General features: G+C 45.2%; 1 protein-coding gene across 1 annotated transcript in view; it reads left to right on the forward strand.

Moving 5' to 3' along the window:
• Window positions 1–748: 748 nt before the first annotated feature.
• LOC112240834 (growth hormone-regulated TBC protein 1-A) overlaps window positions 749–9,052 on the forward strand; it is a 19,122-nt gene continuing 10,818 nt past the window's right edge. Inside the window, exons 1-4 of the mRNA XM_042316011.1 lie at window positions 749–1,584; window positions 4,372–4,523; window positions 5,528–5,695; window positions 7,426–7,550. Coding sequence (XP_042171945.1) covers window positions 1,472–1,584; window positions 4,372–4,523; window positions 5,528–5,695; window positions 7,426–7,550 — 558 coding nt within the window. The 5' untranslated portion in view covers window positions 749–1,471. The remainder of the gene's footprint in view (window positions 1,585–4,371; window positions 4,524–5,527; window positions 5,696–7,425; window positions 7,551–9,052) is intronic.

The raw sequence follows: 9,052 nt of genomic DNA on the forward strand, positions 1-9,052 counted from the left end.
CTTCTAAATCAACCTTTCATTCATTAGCCGGTTTGAGTTAGCTCTACTGACCTTGGCGTATCTATACTCTCCCTAAGGCTCGTGACTATTGTCGTTGTCACAAGTAAACCGGAACTAAGGCACCATACATTTCATTTTATGTCATGAGAATAATCTCAGAGATCAGGGACATATTTGGCCGAGACATGTATCAATGAAGTTTTACAAGAGAATCTTTGTTCAAATGTTGACCCCCAGAGGGTTAATTTTTTTCTGGAATGTTCCAAGGTGACAGATACACCCACACAGGTTGTTTGTGTGCCAGCTAGATGTTCTACGACCACAACTCGGTAAATGTGCCCTCACTGCCAGTGTTTTGGCTACAGACATGGACTATAAACCTGGGGAAATAACCCACTTATCTCATACTATTCACACCAGTCGCCTTTCACTGACGGTTGGAAAAACAGCCCTAAACACACTATTTTTATGCTAAGAAATGGACGATGTGCACTTGTATTGATGGGTTATGCTCAAACACACAAAGACATACAGTTTTTTTTCTTCCAGAAACGAATGTATGAGGATATGTCCTTAGATTAATACTAATTTGAAGATGTAGCTACTTCAAATATTAATTTCTGAAATTTAACAGTGATTTTTTTTTACAATGATTTGTGTCATGGTATGTGTGATGCATGACGTCATCTACTGTAAAAATCACCTGCCAGGGGGAGTGGCTAAAGGTAGGCGTCAGAAGGGTTTCCCTATTCCGTTGTCATGACGTGGCATTGTGGACATTTTGTAAACCAAGTATATTACGAAGTAAAATGTAAGAAAATGAGATGTGATTATATATAATCGAATAGTTGTGTTATTTCATCGCTGATCGTTTTTGCGTACCTAGAATATTTATGAGAGGGCGGTTCTATTTCCCGCTCATGCTTGATTGACATGTGCCCCGAGGCTAAGCGGAGCTCGGGCACAGTCAGGCGTTCTACCTTGGAAAACATGGAAAGAAACCACCCGGCAGATTCATAGACATTTCAATATATTTATTAATTATGGACCATGTTTCGAGACGCTGTGGAGTCAGCCGATCGCGTTTAACATAGTTGTTACCAGATTGCGGTTGCTCTCCAGTTTCAGCCACCAAAGTAAAAATCCAGGTGCATAAACGGGTTTCTCTCTTCCAGATAGGATGAAAGATCGAGACACTTTTACTCTCCTCTTTCCAGCTAAATTAGCTTGTGCCTCGGGTGGGTCAATACAACTCTCCGTTGTTTGACTGTCTGGGACATCGAGTGACTCTTCGACTGTCCCTGATCGGCATCCGAGTCCACGCCTGGGACTTGCAGTTGTGGGACTCGCTTCATGGAGAGAGCAGCGATACCGTTTCAACTTCTGGACTACAGAATAGCCTACTGCGATTAACTAAACGTTTAGGCCATATTTCCACGGCCTATTTTGGAATATATATTTGGGTTCACTCATGGAAAAGAAAAACAACAAAGCGAACAGGGTTCGCTCGCCGCAACTTCGCAGCCTGAACTCCACTATCAACTCTCCTCGCAGCGGCAGCAGCGCCAAAGAGAGAGTGCACAGGTAGCCACTCTTTATAAGCCTGCAAAAGTTACATGCCAATTTAACAAACTAGCTGGTTTACGAAGCTTTGCATATTTGTGCCCGTCCCTATCATCATACACCTGACAATTGAATGTTCTTAGCGTTAAACAAAAGTTAAACAATTTTAGGGAGAGTTATGTAAAAACAAAAAAAAATGGCCAACGCTAGCTAGTCAATCTGGCTAATGACAAAACCACGGCAGGTGTTGGTTGTACTTGTGTTTTGTAAAGCTACCTCATACAGTAGTTAGCTAGCTAAATTGATGTGTTGAGAATGAGAGGACTGTTGGACTCCGTCCTTCGTCATGGCATGTGCACTATTCCAAGCTGCCTCACACCCTCCACCCGACACCCCGTCCCCCACCATGGAGATTACACACGTTTTAGTAGCTAGTCACACGTGTTGTGCTATGCACAGGAGTCCTCCGCTGTTGGGAACATTTTAAACACAGTGTAATCGATGAACATTGCTGGCTAGGAAAAGTTCCCAATCAAAACATTGGGCTGTCAGTGCAACGCTTTGTTGAAGATCACTGACGCATTTTAGGTTGTATCTTTTTCTACATGATAGGGTACACGTTGTGGCCCCCACGGTGATTATAGTTTAGTGTTTTTATTTCTATTAGTTAAAACATACATCATGATTAAAAAATATATATTTGTATTTATACTAGTTTGTTTTGGAGTAAAATAGAATCGTTTTTTTGTTTTTCAAACTTTTTTCATGTTTTAGTTTACTATAATAACATTGGTTGTCTCTCAGGGCTCATTCTTCCTCTCCTTTCCTCTCCTCCTCCTTCCTTTCCACAGTGTGGTTTTACTCAACCACCTTTCAGTATTCAATTTGGAAAATCCCATCAGGTCACTAATCCACATGATATCATTGCTCTAAGATCTTATTAAATCTAGTCCTCTGGAAAAACAGTCCTGCTGAATGGAGAATGTGTCTGGTCTTATAAAGGGCCCGTCTGTGTCCAGATTCCATAGCAAACAACAGATTCCCAAACATGCTACTTACTACTACTCACCAGTCTCACTATGCTCGTCGCTCACTATGACTTAGTTTCTGACTCCTGCTAGCTAGACTCCGTATGGCTGTGACTGTTTCAGTGTGGACTCCGTTTGGCTGTGACTCTGTTTCAGCGTGGGACTCCGTTTGGCTGTGACTCTGTTTGTCTGGACTCCGTTTGGCTGTGACTCTGTTTCAGTGTGGACTCCCTTTGGCTGTGACTCTGTTTCAGTGTGGACTCCATTTGGCCGTGACTCTGTTTCAGTGTGGGACTCCCTTTGGCTGTGACTCTGTTTCAGTGTGGACTCCGTTTGGCTGTGACTCTGTTTCAGTGTGGACTCCCTTTGGCTGTGACTCTGTTTCAGTGTGGACTGATATGTTTGGCTGTGACTTTGGCTGTCTGTTTCAGTGTGGACTCCCTTTGGCTGTGACTCTGTTTCAGTGTGGACTCCGTTTGGCTGTGACTCTGTTTCAGTGTGGACTCCGTTTGGCTGTGACTCTGTTTCAGTGTGGACTGGCTGTGACCAGTGTGGACTCCCTTTGGCTGTGACTCTGTTTCAGTGTGGACTCCCTTTGGCTGTGACTCTGTTTTTGGCTTTGTGACTCTGTTTCAGTGTGGACTCCGTTTGGCTGTGACTCTGTTTCAGTCTGGACTCCGTTTGGCTGTGACTGTTTCAGTGTGGTGGCTGTGACTCTGTTTCAGTGTGGACTCCGTTTGGCTGTGACTCTGTTTCAGTGTGGACTCCAGTGTGGACTTTGGCTGTGACTCTGTTTCAGTGTGGACTCCTTTGGCTGTGACTCTGTTTCAGTGTGGACTCCGTTTGGCTGTGACTCTGTTTCAGTGTGGACTCCGTTTGGCTGTGACTGTTTCAGTGTGGACTCCGTTTGGCTGTGACTCTGTTTCAGTGTGGACTCCCTTTGGCTGTGACTCTGTTTCAGTGTGGACTCCGTTTGGCTGTGACTCTGTTTCAGTGTGGACTCCGTTTGGCTGTGACTCTGTTTCAGTGTGGACTCTGTTTCAGTGTGGTTTGGCTGTGACTCTGTTTCAGTGTGGACTGACTCTGTTTCAGTGTGGACTTTGGCTGTGACTCTGTTTCAGTGTGGACTCCGTTTGGCTGTGACTCTGTTTCAGTGTGGACTCCGTTTGGCTGTGACTCTGTTTCAGTGTGGACTCCGTTTGGCTGTGACTCTGTTTGTGGACTCCGTTTGGCTGTGACTCTGTTTCAGTGTGTGACTCTGTTTCGTTTGGCTGTGACTCTGTTTCAGTGTGGACTCTGTTTGGCTGTGACTCTGTTTCAGTGTGGACTGATATGGCTGTGACTCTGTTTCAGTGTGGACGCTGTATGGCTGTGACTCTGTTTCAGTGTGGACTCCTTTGGCTGTGACTCTGTTTCAGTGTGGACTCCGTTTTGGCTGTGACTCTGTTTCAGTGTGGACTGATATGGCTGTGACTCTGTTTCAGTGTGGACGCTGTATGGCTGTGACTCTGTTTCAGTGTGGACGCTGTATGGCTGTGACTCTGTTTCAGTGTGGACTGATATGGCTGTGACTCTGTTTCAGTGTGGACTCCGTTTGGCTGTGACTCTGTTTCAGTGTGGACTCCCTTTGGCTGTGACTCTGTTTCAGTGTGGACCCGTATGGCTGTGACTCTGTTTCAGTGTGGACCGGTATGGCTGTGACTCTGTTTCAGTGTGGACTCGCTGTTTGGCTGTGACTCTGTTTCAGTGTGGACTCCGTTTGGCTGTGACTCTGTTTCAGTGTGGACCCGTATGGCTTTGAGCGGTTGGAGGACTTTGACTATGAGTCGTATGAGGAGTTGATGTCAGAGTACCTGGCCGTGCTCACCAGGAGGTCCATCAGATGGTCCAGGCTGTTGCAGGGACGGGGACGGCTGGAGAAGAGCATCAAGGGTGAGTGGGACTTCATCGGGGGGCGGCATGGTAGCCTAGTGGTTGGAGCGTTGGACTAGTAACCGGAAGGTTGCGAGTTCAAACCCCTGAGCTGACGAGGTACAAATCTGTCGTTCTGCCCCTGAACAGGCAGTTAACCCACTGTTCCTAGGCCGTCATTGAAAATAAGAATTTGTTCTTAACTGACTTGCCTGGTTAAATAAAGGTAAAATAAATCAAATAAAATCGGAGCCAAGAGCATAAAATAAATTATTTATATATATATTTTTTAACAGCGACAATATATATTTTTTCTGCTAAAATGACACCAACAAAATACAAAAAAACAGATGAGCATGCATTGTAATGTTTCTTTTAACTAAAATATCACAGATTAGACCAAAATGTTCACCTGCCCCATTTTAAGGGCGGGAGGTTACCGCGGTAGCCCAACTCGAGTCATGTTTGTGCCTGTGAGATTGAGTCTTGACTAGTAGAAGCATTGTCTTCTCTAACCAGGCTGGTTGACAGAATGCCAAGAGTGTGCAATGCTGTCCTCAAGGCAAAGATGCAACTTTTCTACTTTGAAGAATCTGAAATATAAAAAATATTTTCATTTGTTTGACACACTTTGTGGTTACGACATGATTCCATATGTGATATTTTATCATAGTTCTGATGTCTTCACTATTATTCTACAATGTAGAAAAAATAAAGAGAAACCCTTGAATGAGTAGGTGTCCAAACTTTTGACTGGTACTGTATTTTATTATTTTTAATTTTTATTTGTAAATATGTTATTTAAATAAATAAATAAAATAAAAATTACAATTATTTTCCCTTAACCCTACCACCCCTCCCCCAAGTGGAGTAAACAAATGGACAATACTTAGGCTTCCACTTCCAGCTTATACATTTGGTGTGTGTGTGTGTGTGTGTGTGTGTGTGAGAGAGAGAGAGAGAGAGAGAGAGAGAGCGGAAAAGAGACTTAAGTTGTATCACTGACTTATGAAGCACTCCCACAGTGAAGCGGTATGTGCGTAAGGGCGTGCCCAACGAGCACCGAGGGTTGGTCTGGATGTCAGCCAGCGGGGCCCAGGAGCACCTGGAGAAGAACCCAGGCTACTATCACTCTCTACTGGACACTACGAAGCAACAGCACGACCCCAAGCTGGTAGACTCCATACGCACAGGTTAGCTAATATACCTCATCACGGGTTAGCTAATATACCTCATCACGGGTTAGCTAATATACCTCATCACGGGTTAGCTAATATACCTCATCACGGGTTAGCTGATATACCTCATCACGGGTTAGCTGATATACCTCATCACGGGTTAGCTGATATACCTCATCACGGGTTAGCTGATATACCTCATCACGGGTTAGCTGATATACCTCATCACGGGTTAGCTGATATACCTCATCACGGGTTAGCTGATATACCTCATCACGGGTTAGCTGATATACCTCATCACGGGTTAGCTGATATACCTCATCACGGGTTAGCTGATATACCTCATCACGGGTTAGCTGATATACCTCATCACGGGTTAGCTGATATAGATCATCACGGGTTAGCTGATATAGATCATCACGGGTTAGCTGATATTCATCACGGGTTAGCTGATATACCTCATCACGGGTTAGCTGATATAGATCATCACGGGTTAGCTGATATAGATCATCACGGGTTAGCTGATATAGATCATCACGGGTTAGCTGATATAGATCATCACGGGTTAGCTGATATAGATCATCACGGGTTAGCTGATATAGATCATCACGGGTTAGCTGATATAGATCATCACGGGTTAGCTGATATAGATCATCACGGGTTAGCTGATATAGATCATCACGGGTTAGCTGATATAGATCATCACGGGTTAGCTGATATAGATCATCACGGGTTAGCTGATATAGATCATCACGGGTTAGCTGATATAGATCATCACGGGTTAGCTGATATAGATCACGGGTTAGCTGATATAGATCACGGGTTAGCTGATATAGATCATCACGGGTTCTGATATAGATCATCACGGGTTAGCTGATATAGATAATCTTGGGTTAGCTGATATAGATCATCACGGGTTAGCTGATATAGATCATCACGGGTTAGCTGATATAGATCATCACGGGTTAGCTGATATAGATCATCACGGGTTAGCTGATATAGATCATCACGGGTTAGCTGATATAGATCATCACGGGTTAGCTGATATAGATCATCACGGGTTAGCTGATATAGATCATCACGGGTTAGCTGATATAGATCATCATGGGTTAGCTGATATAGATCATCATGGGTTAGCTGATATACACCTGAACAGGTTAGCTGATATAGATCATCTTGGGTTAGCTGATTTTCACCTGAACAGGTTAGCTGATATAGATCATCACGGGTTAGCTGATATACACCTGAACAGGTTAGCTGATATAGATCATCACGGGTTAGCTGATATAGATCATCATGGGTTAGCTGATATAGATCATCATGGGTTAACTGATATAGATCATCTTGGGTTAGCTGATATAGATCATCACGGGTTAGCTGATATAGATCATCACGGGTTAGCTGATATAGATCATCATGGGTTAGCTGATATAGATCATCATGGGTTAGCTGATATAGATCATCACGGGTTAGCTGATATAGATCATCATGGGTTAGCTGATATAGATCATCACGGGTTAGCTGATATAGATCATCACGGGTTAGCTGATATAGATCATCACGGGTTAGCTGATATAGATCATCACGGGTTAGCTGATATAGACCTGAACACGGGAGCTTGACCTCTGAGATATGTCTCTCTGTCTGTACTCGGCTTTGACAAATAGCTGAAAGGGTTAGAGATGTTTAGAGTTGGCGGCAGGTTATTTTTTGGTAGTGATTCTAACCACCTGTCTCCCTGGCAGACCTGAACAGAACCTTTCCTGACAACATTCAGTTCCGCAAGACGTCCAACCCATGTCTCCAGAAAACCCTGTACAACGTGCTGCTAGCGTACGGACACCACAACCCAGCTGTGGGCTACTGTCAAGTACGTTTAGCCTGTTACACCTGGCGGTTCTTTTGATTGCTTCCCAAATGGCACCCTATTCCCTATGTAGTGCACTACTTTAGACCAGGGCCCTATTCCCTATATACTGCACTAGTTTAGACCAGGGCCCTATTCCCTATATACTGCACTACTTTAGACCAGGGCCCTATCCCCTATCTAATGCACTACTTTAGTCCAGGGCCCTATTCACTATATAGAGCACTACTTTAGACCAGGGCCCTATCCCCTATATAGTGCACTACTTTAGACCAGGGCCCTATCCCCTATATAGTGCACTACTTTAGACCAGAGTCCACAGGCAGCCTCAGATTCCACTTTACAGGCTCAGTCACCTTTTACCGCTCAGTGGTTCCCAACTCCAGTCCTCCAGTCCTCTACTACAGTGGTTCCCAACTCCAGTCCTCCAGTCCTCTACTACAGTGGTTCCCAACTCCAGTCCTCTACTCCAGTGGTTCCCAACTCCAGTCCTCTACTACAGTGGTTCCCAACTCCAGTCCTCTACTACAGTGGTTCCCAACTCCAGTGGTTCCCAACTCCAGTCCTCTACTCCAGTGGTTCCCAACTCCAGTCCTCTACTCCAGTGGTTCCCAACTCCAGTCCTCTACTACAGTGGTTCCCAACTCCAGTCCTCTACTACAGTGGTTCCCAACTCCAGTCCTCCAGTCCTCTACTACAGTGGTTCTAAACTCCAGTCCTCCAGTCCTCTACTACAGTGGTTCCCAACTCCAGTCCTCTACTACAGTGGTTCCCAACTCCAGTCCTCTACTACAGTGGTTCCCAACTCCAGTCCTCTACTACAGTGGTTCCCAACTCCAGTCCTCTACTACAGTGGTTCCCAACTCCAGTCCTCCAGTCCTCTACTACAGTGGTTCCCAACTCCAGTCCTCTACTACAGTGGTTCTCAACTCCAGTCCTCCAGTCCTCTACTACAGTGGTTCTCAACTCCAGTCCTCCAGTCCTCTACTACAGTGGTTCTCAACTCCAGTCCTCCTGTCCTCTACTACAGTGGTTCCCACCTCCAGTCCTCTACTACAGTGGTTCCCACCTCCAGTCCTCTACTACAGTGGTTCCCAACTCCAGTCCTCCAGTCCTCTACTACAGTGGTTCTACTCCAGTGTGGTTCCCAACTCCAGTCCTCTACTACAGTGGTTCCCACCTCTAGTCCTCTACTACAGTGGTTCTAAACTCCAGTCCTCCAGTCCTCTACCACAGTGGTTCTCAACTCCAGTCCTCTACTACAGTGGTTCCCAACTCCAGTCCTCCTGTCCTCTACAACAGTACACATTATTATTGTAGCCCCGGACCATCAACCTGATTGAGTTGGATCAGGGGGTCCTGGAAGACTGGAGTTGGGAAACACTGTTCTACTGTTTCTCAGCCCTCACTGCTACTACACCGTGTTCACAGTGCCCCCTGTGGCTGGTCCAGGCATTACCTGCTAGCCTTTTCAGGAATCCCAACCCTTCCTCGATCATTCAATC

Source organism: Oncorhynchus tshawytscha, unplaced genomic scaffold (assembly GCF_018296145.1).
Source record: "Oncorhynchus tshawytscha isolate Ot180627B unplaced genomic scaffold, Otsh_v2.0 Un_contig_6491_pilon_pilon, whole genome shotgun sequence".
NCBI classification, from domain to species: domain Eukaryota; kingdom Metazoa; phylum Chordata; class Actinopteri; order Salmoniformes; family Salmonidae; genus Oncorhynchus; species Oncorhynchus tshawytscha.